The sequence below is a fragment of the Cetorhinus maximus genome, chromosome 1 (genome assembly GCF_964194155.1).
Source record: "Cetorhinus maximus chromosome 1, sCetMax3.hap1.1, whole genome shotgun sequence".
Taxonomy (NCBI): Eukaryota; Metazoa; Chordata; class Chondrichthyes; order Lamniformes; family Cetorhinidae; genus Cetorhinus; species Cetorhinus maximus.
In genome coordinates this window covers 200,833,740-200,858,973 of record NC_135879.1, presented here as the reverse complement: position 1 = coordinate 200,858,973, position 25,234 = coordinate 200,833,740, and the positions used below count along the sequence as shown (strand labels likewise).

The following is a 25,234-nucleotide window of genomic DNA, read 5'->3' as shown; positions in this document are numbered from 1 at the left end:
CTTTTCTTGGGATCCACTACCAACCTGATTTTCCCAGTCTACCTGCATATTGAAATCCCCCATGATCACTGTAACCTTGCTTTTCTTACACACCTTTTCTATCTCCTGGTGTATCTTGTGCCCCATATCCTGACTACTGTTCGGAGGCTTGTACATAACTCCCATTATGGTTTTTATACCTTTGCGGTTCCTCAACTCTACCCACACAGATTCTACATCATCTGACCCTACATCATTTCTTGCTATCGATTTAATTTAATTTCTTACTAACAAAGCAACCCCACCCCCTCTGCCAACCTGCCTATCTTTTCGATAGGATGTATATCCTTGGATATTTAGCTCCCAGTCCTGATCCCCTTGCAGCCATGTCTCCATAATGCCCACCTCATCATACCTGCCAATTTCAATCTGCGCCACAAGCTCATTTACCTTATTTCGTATACTGCATGCATTCAGATACAACACCTTCAGTCCTGTATTTCCCGTCCCCTTTCTCATTGTCGTCCCTTTATCTGATGTGCTTGAAGTTAGATTCCTAGCCCTTTCCAAACACTCTGTCCTATTTTGTGTTCTGGAGACTTTAATAGCCTCTCCTGGGCTCTCCTTTCTTTTCAGTTTTTTCATTATTTTCCATGAAGTTGAATCCACTCCCCCACACGCTAACCTGCTGCTTTGTTTCCCATTAGTCATACTTCTTGGAGTTTTACCCTTCCCTCCAACCCCCCCACTTTCTAGTTTAAAGTCCTGTTGACCACCCTATTTACCCTTTTCGCTAGAACATTGGTCCCAGATCGGTTCAGGTGGAGTCACCTCCTGACTCCCCAAACCCTGTCCAACATCTACAAGGCACAAGTCAGGAGTGTGATGGAATACTCTCCACTTGCCTGGATGAGTGCAGCTCCAACAACACTCAAGAAGCTCAACATCATCCAGCATAAAGCAGCCTGCTTGATTGGCACCCTTTCCACAAGCATTCACTCCCTCCACCACTGATGCACAGTGGCAGCAGAATGTGCCATCTGCATGATGCACTGTAGCAACTCACCAAGGAGCTGCCTCAGGGAGTTTAATTTAATTGTGAAAAACTGAAAATAAGATTTTAAAAAATTATTTGGACATGTCCCCTCATGTGACAGTGTCACATGAGCTGGGACGTGTCTATGAATTCTATTTAAAATTTTTATTAAAGTTATGAATCCTTCATGAAACCTCATCCCACCCATGGATGAGGATCCATAAAAAATGCGAAGGCTGCCTGGGCTCTTCGCTTGCCTGCCAACCTTAAGGTTAGACGGGCAGCCCAGACAATCAGTTTAATTAAGTACTTAATGGCCTTAATAGGCCTTTGACAGTTTGGTGGCGGGCGCACAGCCGACTCCAGTGCGCGCGCGCCGAACTAAAGATCGGAAAGACGTGCGGTGACATCGGGCACACGCCTGACATCGCCGTGCAATCATTTTATGCGTCAGCGTGTGGGGCCCGCCCCCGCACGCCAACCAGAAGATTCTGGCCTTAAAGTTTAAAACCCGTAAACATATACTATTCCCAGTATTCCCTTTGATGACATTCCAGAGCTATAATCTACTTGGAACAGTGTTCACCATGAACTATTCAATCGGCCTGACTGGCACCATCCTGAGGGGAAGTCAAAAATCATTAACTACTCCATGCTCTGGTCCTACCATTTTAAAACCAGAACTGAAAATTCTCTACCTCAGGGAGGCTGAGCGTCAACTCGCAGACACTTCCTCCTGCCTCTCCCTGGACCATGACCCCACCACTGAACATCAAGCCATTGTTTCCAGGACTGTTACTGACCTCATCTCCTCTGGAGATCTTCCTCCCACAGCTTCCAACCTGATGGTCTCCCAACCTTGGACGGCACGCTTCTACCTCCTACCCAAAATTCACAAACAGGACTGTCCCGGCAGACCGATCGTGTCAGCCTGTTCCTGCCCCATGGAACTCATTTCTTGCTATCTTGACTCCATTCTCTCTCCCCTTGTCCAGTCCCTTCCCACCTACATCCGTGATTCCTCTGACACCCTACATCATATCAACAATTTCCAGTTCCCTGGCCCCAACCGCCTCCTCTTCACCATGGACGTCCAATCCCTCCACACCTCCATCCCCCACCGGGATGGTCTGATGGCTCTCCGCTTCTTCCTCGAACAGAGGCCCAAACAATCCCCATCCACCACTACACTCCTCCGTCTGGCTGAACTTGTTCTCACACTGAACAATTTCTCCTTAAACTCCTCTCACTCCCTCCAAATAAAAGGTGTGGCTATGGGTACCCGCATGGGCCCCAACTATGCCTATCTCTTTATGGGGTGTGTGGAACATTCCTTGTTCCAGTCCTACTCTGGCCCCCTCCCACAACTCTTTCTCCGGTACATTGATGATTACTTCGGTGCTGCTTCATTCTCTCGTCTGGACCTGGAAAAATTTATTAATTTTGCTTCCAATTTCCACCCCTCCATCATTTTCACATCTCTGACACTTCCCTTACCTTCCTTGACCTCTCTGTCTCAATTTCTGATGATAGACTGTCCACCAATAACCATTACAAGCCTACCGACTCCCACAGCTACCTCGACTACAGCTCCTCACAGCCCGCTTCCTGTAAGGACTTCATCCCATTCTCTTAGTTCCTTCGCCTCCGTCGCATCTGTTCTGATGATGCCACTTTCAAAAACAGTTCCTCTGACATGTCTTCCTTCTTCCTTAACCGAGGTTTTCCACCCACAGTGGTTGACAGGGCCCTCAACCGTGTCAGGCCCATCTCCCGCGCATCCGCCCTCACACCTTCTTCTCCCTCCCAGAAACATGATAAGGTCCCCCTTGTCCTCACTTATCACCCCACCAGCCTCCGCATTGAAAGGATCATCCTCCACCATTTCCGCCAACTCCAGCATGATGCCACCACCAAACACATCTTCCCTTTACCCCCCCGGCGGCATTCCGTAGGGATCGTTCCCTCCGTGACACCCTGGTCCACTCCTCCATCACCCCCTACACCTCAACCCCCTCCCACGGCACCTTCCCATGCAACCGCAGAAGATGCAACACCTGCCCCTTTATTTCCCCTCTCCTCACCGTCCAAGGGCCCAAACACTCATTTCAAGTGAAGCAGCATTTCACTTGCACTTCCCTCAACTTAGTCTACTGCATTCGTTGCTCCCAATGCGGTTTCCTCTACATTGGAGAGACCAAACGCAGACTGGGTGACCGCTTTGCAGAACACCTTCGGTCTGTCCACAAGCATTACCCAGGCCTCCCTGTTGCTTGCCATTTCAACACACCACCCTGCTGTCATGCCCACATGTTCGTCCTTGGCTTGCTGCAATGTTCCAGTGAAGCTCAACGCAAACTGAAGGAACAGCATCTCATCTTCCGACTAGGCACTTTACAGCCTTCTGGACTGAATATTGAGTTCAACAATCTTAGATCATGAACTCTCTCCTCCATTCCCACCCCCTTTCCGATTTTCCCCCTCCTTTTTGTTTTTTTCAATAATTTATATAGATTTTTCTTTTCCCATTTATTTCCATTATTTTTAAATGTATTTCCATCTATTGTTTTATCTCTACCTTTTAGCCTTTTTTCGATTCCTTCCCCCCCACCCCACCCCCACTAGGGCTATCTGTACTTTGCTCGTCCTGCTTTCTACCCTTAATTAGCACATTCCTTTAGATAATATCACCACCTTCAACACCTCTTTGTCCCTTTGTCTGTGACATCTTTTGGTTATCTCCACCTATCACTGGCCCTCTATCCAGTTCTTCTTGTCCCACCACCCCACCCCCCCTTAAACCAGCTTATATTTCACCCCTTTTCTATTTTTCCTTAGTTCTGTTGAAGAGTCATGCGGACTCAAAACGTTAACTGTGCTCCTCTCCACAGATGCTGCCAGACCTGCTGAGTTTTTCCAGGTATTTTTGTCTTTGTACTGAAAATTCTATTCTTATTTATCCATACAATTCTAAGAAACGCTGCAACTTTGCAATGTTTCATCAGCGATTATTTCTTTCTCTCACTTTTGCTCCATTTAATCTTCTAATGTCACATCACAACAGAACAATTTTCTTCATGAAAAATGAGCAATTTGCAAACAGCACTGAAAATGAAAATTATTCCGATCAAATTATAAAATGGCATATGTTGAATAAATTACTCACTCCAGAAAACGTGTGATGTAATCCTTGCTGCAGTGGGACCATATGAGAGGAGACTGATCATACTGCAACTGGCGAGACATGATGAAGTGATGCTTCTCCATGGGTTCGCAGTCATTACCTTGTCCATCATGCTGGATGCCAAAGCTGTAGTAATAATAATAATAATAATAATAATAATAATAATGGCATTTCATCAACCATATCGCCATCCTTCCTGTAATATTTCAAAATTTATCCATCATTTTTAGAACAAATACCACAAATTTAAATTCCTGCAGGTATTTCAGAGGATATATTCACTGACTGCAGTGTTAGCAAAGCTCTGATCGCCAGACCGAAGGCAAAATTTCACAGTTAGGAAATCCCAATTAAAATGCTATTGGGGATGATGTCCTACGTGTCTAAAGGATGGATTTATGATTCCATTGTCCAGTGGTGAATTCTTTTGCCTATATTATTTCAGATTAAGAGAGGGACATGGGGAGACCTAGGGCCAGGAGTTTACAGTCCTGCCAGTGCCGGTTATCGTTGCAGTCCAGACGGAAAATCTGATGGGCCAGCTGAAGGTCCATTGACTGCGGGCAGGGATTTCTGGTCTCACAGCAGGGCCAGAAAATCCCGGCCTTGAGAACAGGTTGTTTGCCCACCCATCACAAGGAGGGGTGTAAGGACCTAAGAAAGAACTAGAAAATGTGGAAAGAGAAGAAATAAATCCTTCCTAACAGCATTGATTTTTTTTTTCCTGGAGAAGCAAACAGATGGCAGAACTGGCCAAGGTAACAGCATCTGACATTGTAATGGGCTGTGAGTACTCAACAATTATTTCAAAGCTATGGCCGAGATTTCCCAGCCCCGTTGTGGCAGGACCCGCCACAGGAATTCGGCGGCCCAGCCAAAAGTCCATTGGTTTTCAGCGGGACTGGACAGTTCGGGCACCGGGCGGGGCCAGAAAATCCCACCCTATTAACTGCTAAAAGGTTCGTACAATGTAATCTTCACACAGAAAAACAGGTGAAGTTAGCACCATTGATGTATTGATGTTAACCACCCACCTCCATGGCCCCTCATGCCCCCATGCCAACCCATGCCCCTCATGCCCATCTCCATGGCCCCTCATAGGGCCTATGCCAACTTACTGCGAAATCATCACAACCCATGCTCACTACCATGCTCATCTTTTGGCCTTACCACCACCGTGCCAACTCACCTAGTATCTTTGGACACTGCCCTGTCAGCTTTGACAGCTGGACAGTTCATTAACAGTTCTTTGACGGCTGGACAGTTCCAACGTGTTTGTGCACAATAAGTGCATAATCATATTCACTTTTAACAATCCAAAAAGGGTGCATGAATCATATTCACTTTTAACAATCCCAAAAGGGTGCATGAATCATATTCACTTTTAACAATCCCAAAAGGGTGCATGAATCATATTCACTTTTAACAATCCCAAAAGGGTGCATTAATCATAATCACTTTTAACAATCCCAAAAGGATGCAATAGGAATCCCTATCCAAAGAAGAGGGGCATCTTACCTCTCCAAAGCAGTATCCTGGTTAGCCAAACAAATCCACCAAGTTCAGACCTGCTTTTATCTGGTCTGATCTGCACTCACTGGATTCCACACTACTGGCCTTCCAAAATCCCACCTCAGTGGAGGGAGCTGGTGATTGAAATGGTCAGCTGCCTCCACAAACCGTGTACGCACGAATCCCGACCCGACTCCAGTCCCGCTCCACCAAGATGGAAAATGCTGGGTTCGGGGCGGGACTTAGAAATTTCGGCCATTTCCGGGACACAGTTTTCCTAATCTGTGGAACCTGATCTGTGTGTTTGAAATGAACTACTCTCTCTGCTTATACAGGGTGAGATACCTGTGACCAATCTCATGTGCGATGGTAAATGCTACTGGCAAGCCAGAATCCTCATTAACGTTGCAACTTCGAAGTGGTTGACACATTCCTGAGACATGTGACAGACCTAATGTCTCACAGGGGCGGTTCATTCCAGCACAGAGATCCATTCTGAAAATAAAAACCATTTAGATCATTTAAAAATTACAATATATAAGGCCCAGAGTTTGCCGTTATTCATGCCGCTTTCTACCCCAATGATACATAAAGATTTCACACCAATTAGCAAAAACATTTTTTTAAAAGTATAAACTAACAGAAATCACCTTAAACAAAAGGGGCCTAAGGAATGTGTAGAACGTATTCCACGGGCGTGGTTGGCCCGACCCCCTCGAGTGTAAAATGACACGTGTTGATTTCGGGCAAGCACCCCGATGTCAACACGCAGTCACATGATATTTCAGTTTGTGGGCGCGCGCTGGAGTCGGTAGTGTGCCTGCCGACAACTAAAAGGCCTGTTAAGGCCATTAACAAGTTCATTAACTTCAATTTTTCACTGCCCATCCAACCTTATGGTTGGCGGGCAGGCGAAAAGGCCAAACGGCCTTTGCACTTTTTAGGAAACCTCATCCACTTATGGGATGAGGTTTCCTAAAGCAAATAAAAATAAAATAAAAAATTTAAAGTTTAATTAATAACATGTCCCTGCTCATGTGACAGAGTCACATGACGGGACATGTTTTATTACATTATTCATTTCTTTAATACCTTTTTTGAAAATTCTTCACCTCCCTGGGCCAAAGGGCCTCTTCTGCACTGTGTAATTCTGTGATTCTGTGACTCTGTGCCTCAGGGAGATTACGAAGCGTGCGCTCATGCGCAAGCGTGAAGTTCACCCTCCTCCCCCCACCCGCACAGGGAGCACTGAGCATTAATTGGCCCGCCAGTGTGAAATCGCAGTCCGGCCCCGAACGCGGGCGGCAGTCAGCTTCCCGAACTCCCCCACCCACCCCCATCGAGCCCGCCCGACGAGGGCTAAATTCTGCCCCATATTCCTTCTTTAAATCCCTCTATGACAATGAAAATTAAAGCTTGAAGCCTTCAAACCATTATTTAGGCACAGCATAGTCAATAAAATCACAAAAGCATTTCAATCTTAATGTAAAACCTTCAGGTGCTGTAAAAAGCATTCAAAGATATACAAAATATAATGCAGGTCTCAGTGAAGAAAAACACACATGCCAAAAAAAAATTACGGTAAAACTATATAAGGGTTGATTTTGGGTTCCTGCTGCACCTCAATTTCATACATTTCTTTCCAAAAGAGTGACTCACATTTCAGTAAAATATGGGGACATATGGATTGGGGGCTGCGGAGCTTTGTTAACATTCAGACATGCTGGGAACTGGGGGGCCTGCTAGGACGCAAGAAACACAGGAGTCTGCAGTTCCCTGCATGCTTCGGAATTTTAACTCCACTTCTTTCGTTATTAGCGGCTTCCTTGCCCAGAAGGGAGCCTGCTTGAAAAGGCTTGGTTTCCAGTCGGGCAAGCAGCAGGTCAAATTGAGTCTGATCCCTGAGCAAGGAGGTGGTCCAGTCCCAAGGCGGGAAGAATAGGGCATCACAGAGAGTGGAGATGTGTACTGGGGGGCGGAGGGGGTGGGGATTGGTTGATGGCAGGTAAGTTTGCGGTGGGTGGGGGGTGGTAACTCAGGAGGAAGGACTTCTGCTCTTCCTGGCCCACAAAGAGTGTAGTGTAGGTACTTATCTCCTCCCAAGGCTGCCCTCACCTCTTTGCAGCTGCCAGCTTTCCTGAAGCCTAGGAATCCTGGCCAGGTATAGCTAAGCCTGCAAAACTTCCAGCTTTATTAACTGATCTAAAATGCCAACCCACTTCATGTTGGCTGCCCACCCCTTGTCCCATCTGAATAAAATGCAGAAGTGGACGGTTTGGAGCCAGCTTCCATGGTTGGCGCATTTCAACCCCACATGTTAAAATACCACTGGGAGTGAAATTTATAATTGACAAAAGTAAAACTTACAGCTCTTCACGTATTTATGTGTACTGTCAAGCGCGCTTCAAATAACAGCAGAAATCCATGATCTCTCTGGTAAAAGCACTGGTTTTAACATCAAGCTTTGCTCTTCCTGATTTTCATTGTTGGATTTTACTTCCACATTCTTTTTCTTTTATTATTTATGAATATTAATAACATTCTAAACCATGTTCACATCCTGACAAATGACCTTTGTGCACCATGCGCCATTTTGTACAACTCTGCAGCTTTTTAAAATCTATTTGTACAGTATTAAACATACAGGATCTGAATTTCGTTGGTGATTCCGCTAGGCCCCTGCCTTGGCTCCAGAGAATGATTAAACTTACCAGAAAGCGACAGATCTTGCAGACTTATTTGTAAGGGACCAAAACTCTGCCCATGCCTTACATTGGAGAGGGCAAATGTGGCACAGAGAGGGGAGCAGCGCCTGAAGTGGGAACCCCCAACACAAGTTCATTCAGTACTTGGCATAGTGCTGGGAGGGCACGATACCCAGGGAGAGGAGATGCATGGGTCTTTTGAAAGTGGGCCGCACCTGAGGAGTTCAGGCCAGGATAGTGCTTTGAACCCAAAAGAATGGACTGAGAGGGCCACAGGGACTTGGGTGGGTTTTAGGCAACAGTAGGGATGGGGTGTGGCCCTCGGCATCCATCCACTCAATAGCAGCCAGATGCTGGAGTTTCCAGGCTTCCATGCTGTTTACGCACCCTCCCACTGACCCTGCAACTCAGCTATTATCAATGAGGGAGGGAACTGAGCAGGCAGAATTCCCACTGTTATGCCAGGATCCTGATCTGTGGGTGTTTAGGACCATTAACCATCTCAGTCTGAAGGTAGCTAAGATAATGGAATCAATTTCCAAGGCCTTGCATCTACTAAGGCAACATGCATGCCACCTGGTAGATCATCGCCAGTTATGATGCCATCAAAAAAAGCAATTTCTCCCTGAAAAATCAGCCTACTGTCCTCCCAGTATTTTCCAGTCATGAATTCAATTCTTATAGTTCTCAGTTCTATAGAAAACTTACCTAGTCAACAACACGGCGACATCATGATGATTTGGGGTGGAGTCGCTTTTAGGATTCACATTCTTTTGCCACTTGCAGAAACTGGAAAGGGTATGGTCAGCATGATGGACGATTTTTAGTTCTTTCTGTAAAGAGTTGGAACAGCGTTGTTCAGGCAAAAACAAACTGTTAGAAGCAGCATTGATTAGCTGCACATTAAAATGTGCTTAAATGAACACTGCAGGGTGGACCATGCCCGTAACTTGCTGTACTCCTCCAAAAATTAACTGGCAAAGTCGAAAGGGGGGGAAAAAAGCTTTTTTTCTATGTATAAATATCTAAAAATATACGACATCTTTTCTGCCAATTGGGGCTGTCGCCTTGTATGATATCCAAATCTGGGCGCCAAAACCTCATCATCTTGATTTTGGTGATTCTACTGCCTGAATGTGAATGGAGCGGCAGTAACACTACCATTGAAAAAATCAGCTTCCTGTCAGCTTCTGCCCACCTCAATTGTTGAGTTGACCTCCATTTGGGTGACAAGCGCCCCCATGGGAAACAGGCAGTTGTCTCACTAAGCTCTGCCAATCAGGGTGCTATGACATAGTTTGTATCTCCAGTAGCCTCGTAGCCTTTAGCACGTAATAAATCCGCTACGTAAAGCTGGAAAAAGCAGAAACAGCGTCACGTCATGGGATCACTGGAAGCAGGTCTGCCAGGAACAAAATGTAATTTACTTGGCAGCTTTAGGGTGACCTTCGTTGCTTTCTCTGCTCAAAGTTGATAATCCGCTATTTAAGAAGGGTTGTAGAGAAAAGCCAGGGAACTACAGGCCAGTGAGTCTCACATCAGTGGTAGGGAAACTATTGGAGAAAATTCTGAAAGAGAGAATCTATCTCCAATTGGAGAGCTAAGGTTTGATCAGGGATAGACATAGAAACATAGAAACTAGGAGCAGCAGTAGGCCATTCGGCCCTTCGAGCCTGCTCCGCCATTCATTATCATCATGGCTGATCATCCAACGCAAAAGCCTGCTCCCGCTTTCTCCCCATACCCTTTGATCCCTTTCGCCCCAAGAGCTATATCTAACTCCTTCTTACAAACATACAATGTTTTGGTCTCAACTGCTTTCTATGGTGACGAATTCCACAGGCTCACCACTCTCTGGGTGAAGAAATTTCTCCTCATCTCAGTCCTAAATGGTCTACCCCATATCCTCAGACTGTGACCCCTGGTTCTGGACTCCCCCACCATTGGGAACATCCTTCCTGCATCTACCCTATCTAGTCCAGTTAGAATTTTATAGGTTTCTGTGAGATCACCCCTCATTCTTCTGAACTCCAGTGAATATAATCCTAATTGACTCAATCTCTCCTCATATGTCAGTCCCACCATCCCAGGAATCAGTCAAGTAAACCTTCGCACTCCCTCTATAGCAAGTACATCCTTCCTCAGATAAGGAGACCAAAACTGCACACAATATTCCAGGTGCAGTCTCACCAAGGCCCTGTGTAACTGCAGCAAGACATCCCTATTCCTGTACTCGAATCCTCTGGCTATGAAGGCCAACATACCATTTGCCTTCTTTACCGCCTGCTGCATCTCTGCATCCTCTTCACAGCTCACCCTCCCATCCAGCTTTGTGTCATCTGCAAATTTGGAGATATTACATTTAATTCCCTCAACTAAATAATTAATATATATTGTGAATAACTGGGGTCCCAGCACCGATTCCTGTGGTACCCCACTAGTCACTGCCTGCCATTCGGAAAAAGGCCCGTTTATTCATACTCTTTGTTTCCTGTCTGTCAACCAGTTTTCTATCCAGCTCAATACACTACCCCCAATCCCATGCGCTTTAATTTTACACACCAGTGTAGTCAGCATGGCTTTGTCAGAAGGAGGTCATGCCTAACAAATTTGATTGAATTTTTTGAGGAGGTGACCAGGTGTGTAGATGAGGGTAGAGCAGTTGATGTAGTTTATATGGATTTCAGGAAAGCCTTTGACGAGGTCCCACATGGGAGACTTATAAAGAAGGCAAAGGCACATGGGATACAGGGTAATTTGATAAGGTGGATTCAAAATTGGTTTAGTTGTAGGAGACAGAGGGTGATGACAGAAGGATGCTTTAGTGACTGGAAGCCAGTGTCACAGGGGTCTATGCTCGGTCCCCTATTATTTGTCATTTATATAAACTTTGTAGATGACTATGTGGGGGATAGGATTAGTAAATTTGCAAATGACACAGAGATTGGCTGGGTGGTTAACAGTGAGGGTGAGTGTCTTGGGCTACAGGAAGATATAGACGGGATGGTCAAATGAGCAGATAAGTGGCAGATGAAATTTAACCCTGAAAAGTGTGAGGTGATACACTTTGGAAGGAGTAATTTGACAAGGAAGTATTCAATGAACAGCATGACACTAGGAAGTTCTGAGGAACAAAGGGACCTTGGCGTGTGTGTCCATAGATCTCTGAAGGAAGAGGGGCATGTTAGTGGGATGGTGAAAAAGGCATATGGGACACTTGCCTTTATCAATCGAGGCACAGATTTCAAAAGTAGGGAGGTCATGTTGGAGTTGTATAGAACCTTGGTGAGTCCACAGCTGGAGTACTGTGTGCAGTTCTGTTTGCCACATTATAGGAAGGATGTGATTGCACTGGAGGGGATGCAGAGGAGATTCACCAGGATGTTGCCTAGGATGAAACATTTCAGTTATGAAGAGAGGTTGGATAGACTTGGGTTGTTTTCATTGGAGCAGAGAAGACTGAGGGACGACCTGATCGAGGTGTACAAGATTATGAGGGGCATGGACAGGGTGGATAGGGAGCAGCTGTTCCCCTTCATTGAAGGGTCAGTCACGAGGGGACATAAGTTCAAGGTGAGGGGCAGGAGATTTAGGGGGGATGCGAGGAAAAACCTTTTTACCCAGAGGGTGGTGACGGTCTGGAATGCACTGCCTGGCAGGGTGTTGGAGGTGGGTTGCCTCACATCCTTTAAAAAGTACCTGGATGAGCACATGGCACGTCATAACATTCAAGGCTATGAGCCAAGTGTTGGTAAATGGGATTAGGTAGGTAGGTCAGGTGTTTCTCACGTGTCGGTGCAGACTGGATGGGCTGAAGGGCCTCTTCTGCACTGAGTGTTTCTGTGATTCTGTGAAACTTCTGCCCCTTCATTAATGCTCTACATCAGGCTTGTCCAACCCACAGCCCGTGGGCCAGGTTGTGACCCGCAAAGCCATTCCACGTGGGCCCACGAGCCATTGTTCAAAACACCAGTAAGACCCTTCTCCTCCTACTCCTCCGCCCCCTAATCCTTTACTCCTTACTGGAGGATGTGCATCCAACTGAGACCACAGTCCCGATCTATCTTCGAGTGTCTTCAACTCTCACCCCTGGGTAATGGACAGAAAAATATTCCACCAAAAGAGCCCTCTGAGTCAGAGGAGAGCTCTCCTCAAGAAATGTATCCAAAAGATTCCTCTGCCCATTGAAATGAGCACTCCCTGCAGGCAATCAAGTCTGGACCACAAAATTGAGAGTCTGGTCTTGGCTTCAGTTTTAAAACTGGCCCAAACAAGCTTGCCCTTAAACAAACGGACTCTCCACCTGTCGTAAATCTCGCCCTGAAGGCGTATTATTGCCTTCTAACCATATTATTACAGTGAGATGGGTGGTTAATTAGCTGCGTTGCCTTCTAAATTGATATTTAAATAACGCAGGCAGGTTCCTGACTTTTTGCCTGCCGTATTATCGGAAATTGGCGTGATGATGTTGTAAATGGCGCCTGATGCCATCACGCTCCATAATACGCTCCGCAAGGTGGGAAACGCTCTTGATCTTAGGACGTAAAATTCAGCTCCGTGTGTGTGTATGTGTATGAGGGAGAGAGATTGTGTGCATGTGTGTGCATGTGCACGTGTATGTATGTTTGTGAGTGAGAGAGAGTGTGTGTGTGTATGTTTGTGAGTGTGTGTGTGTGTATGTATGTTTGTGAGTGAGAGAAAGAGTGTGTGTGTATGTATGTATGTTTGTGAGTGAGAGAGAGTGTGTGTGTGTGCATGTTTGTATGTTTGTGAGTGAGAGAGTGTGTGTGTGTGTATGTATGTTTGTGAGTGAGTGTGTGTGTGTATGTTTGTGAGTGAGTGTGTGTGTGTGTGTGTATGTATGTATGTTTGTGAGTGAGAGAGAGAGAGAGAGAGTGTGTGTGTGTGTGTGTGTATGTTTGTGAGTGAGAGTGTGTGTGTATGTGTTTGTGTATGTTTGTGAGTGAGAGAGAGTGTGTGTGTTTGTGTATGTTTGTGAGTGAGAGTGTGTGTGTGTGTATGTATGTATGTTTGTGAGTGAGAGAAAGAGTGTGTGTGTGTATGTATGTATGTTTGTGAGTGAGTGTGTGTGTATGTATGTTTGTGAGTGAGAGAGAGAGAGTGTGTGTGTGTGTGTATGTATGTTTGTGAGTGAGAGAAAGAGTGTGTGTTTTTGGCTTACTCCCAGTCTCAGGATTCTCACTCACCCTCACTCCCACACACCAAGACATACTCTCACAGTGGGTGGGGGTGAGTGAGTGAGCACCCTGAGATTGGGAGTAAGCCAAAAACACACGCACTCACCTTCTCCCACTCGAATGGTCAACTTTATTAATTACTTTTTTTAAAATTATCAATTTATTGCTTTGACATTGCTCAGTATATTGTTTCTATTGTTCATATCTGCATTTTTAAAAAACTGACATTTAATGTTGTGCCAAACCCTATGGGAAGAATACTGAGCTCGATGGGCAGGCGTGTGCCCGATCTGGCCGAGCGTAAAATTACATGCGATGATGTCGGGTGAGCGTCCCAACGTCATTGCGTAGTCCCGCAATATTTCAATCGGTGGGCACGCGCTGGAGTCGGCAGCACACCCGCTGACAATTAAAAGGCCTATTAAGGCCATTAAACAGGTAATTAAATTCAAATTACATTGCCCGTCCAACCTTACGGTTGGCGGGCAGGCGAAAATGCCAAGCGGCCTTTGCACTTTTTAGGAAACCTCGTCCACGGGCGGGATGAGGTTTCCCAAAGCAAATAAAAATAACATAAAAATTTTACACTTGAATTAAAAACATGGCCCTGCTCATGTTTAATGACATTTTTATTTTCTTCACTAGTTTTTTTTCTAAACAGCGCTTCTTCTTCCTGAGGCAGCTCCGTGCCTCAGGGAGTTTGAAGCGCTCTTTCATGCACATGCGCAAAGTTCGTGTTAGGCTCAGTCGCCGTCCTCCCCCCGCCCGCACAGGCAGTGCTGAGCGCTGCCGCTGGCATTCCACACTGCGCGGGCCTTAATTGGCCTGCCTGCGTAAAATCGCGGTCTGGTGCAGATCGCAGGCGACGGTTAGCTTTCCGACCGCCCGCGCCTGCCCCCGCTGAGCACCCTCACCAAAGGCAAAATTCTGCCCTATCTTTCCGGAATTTGCTCATCAGCCCCTTGACTGGGAAAAAAATGGAAACATGCCCCCCTCCCCACCACCCACGCAAAATGGTATGACAAGCCAGCTCTATATAAAATCCTTGATCACCCAGTTGTCCTCTTTAACCCTTTGCTGCAAGTGCATGCTCTATCATTAGTATGTGGAATTCTCTTCCCCAGAGAGAAGTGGAGGCAGGGTCAATGAATTTGTTCAAGGCTAGTTAGATAGGTTTTTGATAGGCAAGGGAGTCAAGGGATATGGGAGGCAGAAGGGAAAGTGGAATTGAGACCACAATCAGATCAGTCAAGATCTTATTGAATGGTGGAGCAGGCTCAAATAGGTCAATGCCCTACTCCTGCTCCTAATTCCTATGCCCTTATGCTCCTACGTTCCTAAAATGGTGAATGTCTTGATGCCATTCAAAATACTCAAGCAGCTCACCAGCTGAATTTAACTGAATTAACATGCTCTGTCATCCCGTTGGCAACATTGGGAAGTTACTGCTTTCATTCTGCTGAGAAACAAAATCAGGGTCAATGTTTCATGCTTAGCCTTGTATTCCTGATGGTCAAGCCTTTATTGTAAGAAGCTAATGGGTAGATATTTTCTGCACAAATACACAAGGGCAAGAGCATTGAGATGTATTAGCCCTTTAAATAGGGGTTAAAAGGAATGTCTACAAATACTGTCAATCTGGAAATATACCAGATAATTCCAGACAAAATCAGAAGGTCCATCCACATCTGAAAAAGAGAAAAGATTGTTCAACAATTCAGATGGAAGTTTTTTGACAGAACTGGGTTTGACAAAAAGACTGGCAGAATTCAGACAAAGCTCGCCTAACCAAAAAGTGAAGCTATCTTCCTTATTCAGATTCGATGTATTTGTCTGTATTATTTCAGTTTGAATAGACAATTTTGTTTCAAAGTTATTTTTGCCACCAGCTCATTATCATCTATCTTGATAGCAATTTCTACAATTGGGTGAGGCATCAGAGGGCTGCTTGAGGCTATGGGACCATATCTTCAACAGGGGTGGAGGATAATGGTTAGTGTTTTTAAAATGCAGTAAATGTGTACACACTTGGACTTCAGAGGTTCCCACAGTCTACAAATTTGTTTCAAGGCTGAGATATTTAAAAGCCCTAACCCTGAGTCATTTCCAGTACAGAAAACTGCCTCTAACTTGATATCTGTTACATAATTGCTTCACTGGCTGTTCACTAATTTGGAGTGCAGAATGGGTTCATTCATTTGGTATTCTTGGAAATAGTAAAATTTACTAATGAATTAGTAACCTCTAATAAATTAATCTTGCACCAATCACAGTAAATATTTAATATAACTCCCTGAGCTAGACTTGCACTGTATATGAGCATATAATTATCTTTGGAAGTGCTCAATGGCTAACTGAACCAAAATCACAGCAAATATGAATGTGTTAAAAAATACATCAGTGTAAGCAGTGAACTAGACTTTAAAAAAGCTAATCAGACACTATTTTATCATCATTACCCCTATTTTACCATTAATGGCTGGATTCTTTCTCCTTGCTTCAGATCACATCACATATCAATGTCTTAAAAGATAGGGTGATTTTAGCTGGACAAGCACCAGGAAGCTTACTTGTGGTCCATGTTAATTTAATTCAGGCTTTGTCAATCTAGCACAATGTTTTCAAACATTTTATGCATACTAGCTTAGTCTGGAGATTCTACAAGATGGTGGATGTGTTTCTGCAACTCAGAAAAGGGAGATGGTGGCATCTTACTGGACTAGTAGTTCAGAGGCCTATGCTGATGCTCTGAAGATATGGGTTCAGTTCGGGTGAAATTTAAATTCAATTGATTATTTTTTCAAAAAATCTGGATCTGAAAGCCAGTCAACTGACCGTGAAGCTATCATCAATTGTTGTAAAAACCCAGCTGGTTCACTAATATCCTTTAGGAAAGGAAATCTGTCGTCCTTACCTGGTCTGGCCTACATGTGAATACAGATCCACACCAAAGTGGCTGACTCTTAATTGTCCTCTGAAATGTCCTAGCAAGCCACTCAGTTCAAGGGCAATTAGGGATGGGAAGCAAAAGCTGGCCTTGCCAGGAATGCCCATATCTCATGAAATGAATAAATAAAGATAGCTGACCAGAACTAAAAATTTGAATTAATTTGACTGTTGTTAAAATGACTGCAGCATTACCTTTGTTGTAAAAATTGCGGAAACCTGTTAAATATAGATTTTCAATGCATTAAGGCTTAGATTTACTTATTTAAAATTAAAGAACTCATGAATAATTGTTTTAATTAATCCTTGTTTTCATCATGTACTAATTGTAACAATAATGGAAGGCGTTATGGAGTTTCTTTACTTTGCTATCCTTGCATCCTACTTTTGTTAATTGCATTTTGTTGATGAGTATTCCAGTTAATTGTGGGCATATATACCAACTATGACAACATTCGTAATATAGTGCAGGGTCCCTTTTTTAGGAATGTATTAGCTGACTTTCTATTTCACATTACTTCTGGGGCTTAACTCAAATCCTGCCAGGCCATGCAATGTTACCTCGGCTAGATTTCTGTGCTATTTCATCTCCTTTGCTTGCTCTCCAGCAGAAGTAATCAAGAGAAAACTGTTAGATGGCAAAGAGTACAAGTAAGCACAGTGATCATACTAAAATTAAATTATTTAGCAGAATTATTTATCCATTTTTCCCTCTGCCTATGCAGAAGCATTAGGTTTCACCTGATTCATAATCAAGATCAGGAGTTCTCTATATAGAGGCTCCGTGGTATTACATGCTCCAGCATTACTGAGAGCGGCATCACAGCAGGTTGTGATTGTACCTTCAATAAAACATCAGTAACCCTGAATCAAATAACTTGACAAAGATTATTTAAAATTAAAGAAGAGTAATTCATATTCAGGTTTTTGAGTTTAACAGTTGCCTGCCTATGCCTATATAAATACTCATTATTTAGAGAAATTTGATAACTTTGATAAAGAAACGCCCAGGCAACGCAGCGATATTGTAATGAGACATTGCATACCTTTCTTTCCATATACAATTTGACCCCCCACATAAATAATTACAATTGAGAAATTTGAAATAACATTAATAATACCTCTTCTTCCTCTAGTAAAATGAGCCGCACCAATACGATGTGGATTGCATTGCCAATACTGGGGTCATGGAACAAGCTTGTAACCTGTGCCAATGTCAGAAGAGAGAAATTAATTGGTCCTTGAATCCAGAAAATTTCAATCAAAGACTGAAACAAATTTAGCATTGGAAGATTGTTATTCAATCACTGTTTCTTCACATTAACCCTAGTGAATGAATGACTGACGTATCTGCTGCAATACATTCAAAGGCATTGGTTTATACAAAATCATACATTGTAAGATTTGTAAAATCTTATGAAAGATGAGTATACTGGAACAACACCAACTTGATTTATAAAGCACTTTTAATGTAGTGAAACATCTCAAGGTGCTTCACAGGAGCATCATCAAACAAACTTTGCCACCGAGCCACACAAGGAGATATTAGGGCCGATGATTAAAAGCTTTTTTAAAGAGGTAGGTTTTAAGAAGTATCTTAAAGGAGGAAAAAGAAGCAGAAAGCAGTGAGGTTTTGAGGAAGCATTTTAAAATTGAGACATTGCTTAACTGAGATCCATTGTTGACCAGCAAGTACATGGTGATTAGTAGCTGCAAATTAGGACATGGGCAGCAGATTTTTGGATAATGTCAATTTTACAGAGAAGTGGGAGACCAGACGGGAGTGCACTGGAATTGTCAAGCCTAGAGGTAACAAAGACATGGGTGATGGTTTCAGCAAACAGATTAGTTGTGGCAGGGGAATGTTACAGAAGTAAAATAGACAGTGACGGCATCATTATGTGGTCAGAAAGCCATCTCAGGATCAAATAGAACAAAAAGGCAAACAAATCTCATTTCAGCCTCAGATAGTTGCCAGGGCTATCAGCGCAAAGCACTTAACTCTTGCGAGATATAACTACGGGCAAGTTAAGTCAGACTCAAAACAAAACATTTTCAAATTTATTTCACAAATATCAATTAGATTGAAACACAAGTCACAATATTAAATTGGTTATTACCATTCGTGTTATAGACTTTCATTAATACTGAGTATTACCTATTCCCATGGAGGCACTTCAATATTTCCTGCGTCGGGTGGGCTCGGCGGGGGCAGTTACGGAGCTGACCGCCGCCCACCATCGGCCCCACAGCGCCATTTTACGCGGGTGGGCCAATTAAGACCTGCCCAACATAATACGTGATCGGTAGCACTGAGTGCTACCTGTGCGGGCGGGGGGGAGGAGGGAGAGTCGGGTTTTGAAAAAAATAAACAAACGTAATAAAAGTTTAATGAAACATGTCCCCTCATCTGACTGTGTCACATGAGATGGGACATTTTATTTTTCAGAAAAACCTTTTATTTAATTTGTAAAACCTTTAGGAAACTTCATCCCGCTCATGGATGAGGTTTCCTAAAGAACATAAAGGCTGCTTGCCCTTTTCGCCTGCCTGCCAACCGAACGAGACATCACAAGACACACGTCCAACATCATCGCGCGTCATTTTACAAGCTGGCGTGTCAGGCCTGCCCCTGCATGCCGACTGTAAAATCGTGGCCTATGTCAGAGGATGCATCTTTGGTTTGCACTGCTGCAATGTAAATTAATACCATGATAAAGCAAAACACAAGAGGCTATCCTGTAGGATTCCAATTCAAATGTGAAATGCAGCTACACATTATAACTAAGTTTGCACATCAATGAGTTGTGTACATTCTTGACACTGATACTAGATTGATTCATGGGATGAGAGATTGTCTTATGAAGACAGATTGAGGAGAATGGAACTATTCTCCCTAGAGTTTAGCAGAATGAGAGCTGATCTCATAGAAACATGTAAGATTCTGAGAGGGCTTGATATGGGTAGATGCTATGTGGCTGTTTCCCCTGGCTGGAGAGTTTAGAACTTAGGGGCAAATCTCAGAATAGGGGGCCAGTCACTTAGGGCTGAGATAAGAAGAAATTTGTTCACTGAATCGTTGGGAGTCTCAATCCCAGAGGACTGTTGAGTATATTTGAGACTGAGATTGTTAATTTTTTATATTCTAAGGGAATCAAGGGATATGGGGAGGTGGTGGCATAGTGGCATTGTCACTGGACTAGTAATCCAGAGACCCAGGGTAATGTTCAAGACCCATCACGGCAGATGGTGGAATCTGAATTCAATTTTTAAAAATCTGGAATTAAAAGTCTGATGGTGACCATGAAACCATTGTCGATTGTCGTAAAAACCCATCTGGTTCACTAATGTCCTTTAGGGAACAAAATCTGCTGTCCTTACCTGGTCTGGCCTACATGTGACTCCAGACCCACAGCAATGTGGTTGACTCTTAAATGCCCTCTGAACAAGGGCAATTAGGGATGGGCAATAAATGCTGGGCTAGCCAGCGATGCCCAAGTCCCATGAACAAATAAAAAACAAATGGGGATAGGTTGTTGTCATGAAGAGATATTAATGGCTAGGATTTTACTTATGGTGGACGGGCTGTTCAAGAGCGGGCATGGCCGGGCGTGGATCTGATCACTGCCCACAATCGGCTCTGTGCCGCCATTTTACGTGAGCGGGTCAATTAAGGCCCGCCCTGTGTGAATCGTGGCTCCAGAGAACAGCGGGAAGGGGCAGGCGGCAGTAGGAGCCAAATGACTGCCGGGTCCAATGGCGCCCTGGGGGCCTATTCAGGAACGACGCAGGCAGCCTTCCAAAGGCTGTCACCGATTTCGCACAGGAGGGTGTCTGACAGCACTCTCAGAGAGCAGGCCAGGCGGGAGGGCAGGTCGGCGGGGCAGTGTGTCCCGAGATTTTCGGCTGAGTGCCTTGCTACCCTCCTCGAGGAGGTGACAGCACGCCATGACATCCTTGTGCCAAGGGACAGGAGGAGGAGGCCCACCCACATGATGAAACGTGCCTGGGAGGAGGTGGCAGAAAGGGTCAGCTCTCACGATGTGGTGAGACGCACCTGGATGCAGTGCCACAAGCGGTTCAATAATCTCCTGCGATCGGGAAGGGTGGGTACCGTGTTGGCACGGGTCACTTAGCACAGCAGTTAGGTTGCCCCCCACCCCAATCCTGCCCTCCCAACTCAGAATTTTGTTTTTGCATTCATTCATTCACAGGATGTGGCCTTTGTTGGGTGGGCCAGCATTTATTGCCCATCCCTAGTTGCCCCTGAGAACTGCCTTCTGTATCCGCTGCATGTGGGGCAGGTACACCCACAGGGCTGTTTTGAGCGAGCTCCAGCGCTGAAACATTTCCAAGTCAGGATGCTGGGTGACTTGGAGGGGAACTTCCAGGTGGCAGTGTAGCCATCCATCTGCTGCCATTGTTCTTCCAGCTGGTAGTGTACATGGGTTTGGAAGGTCTTAGAGTGTGAGTGGCAAATGTGATGGTGGCAGTATCTGGGCAAGGGGTGAGCTCTGGCTGCTTGGAGTGAGTGTATGGTGGCTCCAGGTCGCAAATTGGATGAGCACTGCCATGTTTTCCTCAGGTGGGGGTGGCAGGGCTGCAATGGCAATGCAGGTACAGGGTGGACTAATCAATGCCCCTCTCTCCTTTCAGGAAAAGGCCGCACACAATAATGCCGAACGGATGTGGACTGGCGGAGGGCAGGCCCACCTTCTCATCATCATCAGATACGAGCAGGAGGCTGGAGAGGCGCCATGGGCCCAGGCCTACAGGCAGCGGTGAGGTTGGGGTGCCACTGGGAGGTAAGAGTGCCGTGTGCACTGAGGTCGCAATGACTGTCAGTGCAAACATTCCACTGTTGGCTGTATATTGATTTCAGCATCCAACATGGGTTGCCCATTGATAATGGAAGGAGGAGCACATCCTGATCCGGGTGCCAGGCATGCACATTAACAGCATGGTGACTTCAGCTAATCAAACGTCCTTGTTCTTCCTTTCAGCCTCTCCAGAACACGCCCAGTCTCAGGAGGCAGAGGGACCGCCACTGAGCCCCGAGGGCCAAGAAGATATAAACGCACCAGCGTCACAGTATCTCAGCAAGGCAGGCACCAGCGCAGATACCAGCACTTCGGTGGGGATAAGATTGTTAGCTATTGTCTCGCTGCACAGCAGTGAGGGCACTTCACACTCGCAGGCGGGGGCAGAGACTGCCCAGGGCGTCAGCAGTCGGGGGACTGCTGGGGACTAGGAAAATGCTCAGTCGGTGGCTGATGATGTGCCTCTGGAGTCGCCCCTGAGGCAGCAGATGCTGGAAGTCCAGCAGGGTGTGCGGGAGGATCAGGTGGAGATACATGAGGGAATGTGTGCCATGGTCTCCGTGATGGATGAGTCCATGCGGTGCAAGAGCAATGCAATGACCCTCATGGCCGAGCACAATGCCTCCTCCATGGAGAGAGTGGCAACTCTCATGGAGAAGCAGCTCCAGGAACAGAATCAGGGCTTCCTGCGGTTGTGCTCGGACCTGCAAGCTCTCACAGTGGCATTGACCTCAGCTGGTCAGTGTCAGTGTGCGAGATGGATTGGGCACCCAGAATCCCAGTTAGGTGCGCATCCATCAATGGTGAGCAGGGAGGTCCGAAGTGACCTCATGTTGGCACACAAGCTGCCTATTGTCTCTGCGGGCTCCTCTCAGGGCACTTCGGATGAGGGCAGCAGCCCCTCCGCCCCTCTGCCAGTGACCGTGGCATCTGATGAGGCTGCGGCGACTGGGGGGATGCCAGCAGTGCCACTGGCCGTTCCCTCCCAGTCGGAGCCAGCACAGGCTCTACAGGCCAGAGGATGCCCACCGAGGTAATCGAGGACAACAGGACAACAGAGTCAGCAGGCTATCGCAAATGCCGGTGCCAGCAAGGGGGCAGCACCTAGATGTAGCACCCACAAACATCTTTGGTACACCAAGGGCTTATCACTGGTGATTTTCTTTTGCCCCCACTGTTTCAGTGGTTTTTCAGTAGGTGTGTTGCTCAACACCTTTTAATGGACTTTCATTTCTGTATGCAAGTCTGCAATCATTAAATGTTTTAGTTCTCAACAAGCCTCTGGGTGCTTCATTAGTTCTGCAAGTGAAGGGGAACCCATGATGTTATGAGTGACTTGTTTGACATTGAGCTTTATTGAAAAGGCACATAGTTAATGTTCCTAACCAAGCAAATGTTGCTCTCAGGTATCGAGTATGGAGCCTAGCATGTATTGGAGGTTCATCTGTGGTGTGCTAGCTGAAGGAGCGTTGGATCAAAGCCTCCCGGGTGTCCCTGCCTCCCTAGAAGTTGCCCAGGTCAGCGTCTACTCCCTCAGTGTTCTCCTGAGTGTGCTTGTCCTCGGACTCACTACTGGACTCATCGTGTGCAGCCGGAGCATCTATGTCTACATCTTCTTCCTCCACTGTGACCCCCCTTTCCAGCGCCAAATTGTGGAGAGGACAGCATGCAACCACTATCAGTGACACATGATCTGGGGGGTTGTGCGCCCCCAAACGGTCCAGGCATTGGAAGCGCATCTTGTGAAGACCAGTGGTTCTCTCTACCATGGCCCTTGTGGTGCCGTGGCTCCTAATATACCGCTTCTCGGCCTCTGTTCTTGGATGGTGGGGGGGGGGCGTCATGAGCCACCTTTTGAGGGGATAGCCCTTGTCACCCAGCAGCCATTCATCCAGCCGGGCTGGAGCACTGAAGAGCCCCGGCACCTGGGAGTGTCTCAGGGTGTAAGCGTCATGGGAGCTGCCTGGATACCTTGCACAGTCTTGCAGAATCTGCATCCTGTGGTCACGCACAATCTGCACGTTCATGGAGTGGAAGCCCTTCCTGTTGACGAAGGCACCGGGCTCACCCACTGGCACCTTGATGGCCACATATGTGCAGTCGATTGCAACCTGGACGTGGGGGAACCCAGCAATCGTTGCAAAGCCTCTGGCTTGCTGTGCCTGGCTGGCCTCGACCGTGCGGTTGTGAATGAAAGTTAATGCACGCCTGAACAGAGTGTCTGTCACCAGCTTGACGCAACTCAAGCTTAAATTTAAAATTATTTTTAAATTGGACTTGTAGTAGGTTCTATGTTTATGTGTGTGTCTTTGGGTAGAATTTTCTGCCTACCGGGCGGGCTGGCCTGACCCAATCTCCGGCGGGCGGGGAGACAATACCCGCCGGAGAAGTGGGCCCTGCCGCCATTTTACGTGGGCGGGCCAATTAGGGCCCGCCCAGCGTGACGTCCGGCGAGACGCGCTATGCGCTTCCTGTGCGGGCGGGGGGATTCCCCAAATGCGAGAGTGCGTTCTTTTGCGCATGCGCACGAAAGAGTGCACATCTCCCTGAGGCTAAGTGCAGCCTCCGGGAGATCATTGACAGTTTTAAAAACGTTACAAATAGGAAAAGAATTCCTTAACATGTCTCCCTCATGTGACAATGTTACATGAGATGGGACATGTTCATAAATTACACTAGAACTTTATTAAACTTTTAAAATCCCTACATGAAACCTCATCCCGCCGGTGGATGAGGTTTCATGTTTTTTCTAATTCCCGCTGGGGCTCCTGGCCTGCCCGCCAACCTTAAGTTTGGACGGGCAGGTCCTTTAATTGTTTCAATGATCCTGTCAATGGCCTCAATTAGCCATTGACAGGTCGGTGGGCCCGAAGCTGATTTTGCTGTGCCCCCGCCTTCCTGAAAATTTAAATGGGGCGGGATGATGTCAGGGGTTCCCCCCGACGCCATCCCGTGTCATTTTACACGTTGACGAGCGGGCCCCGCCCCCTGCTCACCGACAGCAAAATTCAGCCCTATGTGTGTGTCTGTGTGTGTCTTAATTGGATTAAAGCCAGCTAGTCTGGGTGCTTTGATATATAGTAGTTTTGAGATGTTAATTAGATAAATGTAAGGAGGAGAAGGTAAAGTGTACATTTGCATTTGTTGAATAAAGCATTCAAGAATGGGAGTAAAATCTTGCACCTAGCTGGGAGATGCCAAGCAACGTGTTTATATTACTAATAAAATTGGTGGAATGAAAGGATTATTGTTAGGAGAGGTAAAATTGTAAAAGAATAAAGTAATACAATGGAAAATTTACATTCATAGGGGAAGCTAGGTATAAACAGAAAGGCGTTTATATGTATAAGTCAGAGGTATTTAAGATCTAACCAACCGTAAGCCTACAACTGTGTCTGTGAAGGAACCAAATTGCAAGGAACTTCATTTTGAATTTGTAAGGTCAAATGTGCTTTGCCCATTGTCTGTTTAAAATCTATGGGTTGCTGTTGCCTTGGTGAAGATTTACCTGGGAGTGATTAATTTGGGGATTCGTTTAAAAGTTATTATGGCAGTAATTTGTAGACATGTGTATGTGTTTAATTTGTTTATTAATTAATAAATTAATAAATGTTTAATTTAGTCTTATATAAAAACCCTATTGAGGCTTGGTGGTCTTAGTCCTGAATTCAGAGCTGCATCTCAAACAAAGCAATTGAAAATATATGTTATGACAGTTGTTCAAGTTTCCCTCTGGGATTTAAACAACTCAGCCTTTATCAACTGCTGTGTCATAAGAGTGTAAAGGTGGAGTTGAGTTTGAAGATTAGCCATGATCATAGAGTATGGCAAAGCAGCCAAACGGCCGTACTTCT

General features: G+C 45.7%; 1 protein-coding gene across 1 annotated transcript in view; it reads right to left on the bottom strand.

The window, feature by feature from the left end:
• The window catches only part of LOC144686486 (A disintegrin and metalloproteinase with thrombospondin motifs 12-like), a 665,462-nt gene that overhangs the window by 364,679 nt on the left and 275,549 nt on the right, over window positions 1-25,234 (bottom strand). The window contains exons 5-8 of the mRNA XM_078551763.1: window positions 17,682-17,765; window positions 9,125-9,249; window positions 6,057-6,206; window positions 4,182-4,325 (exon numbers count right to left, since the gene is read on the bottom strand). Coding sequence (XP_078407889.1) covers window positions 4,182-4,325; window positions 6,057-6,206; window positions 9,125-9,249; window positions 17,682-17,765 — 503 coding nt within the window. The remainder of the gene's footprint in view (window positions 1-4,181; window positions 4,326-6,056; window positions 6,207-9,124; window positions 9,250-17,681; window positions 17,766-25,234) is intronic.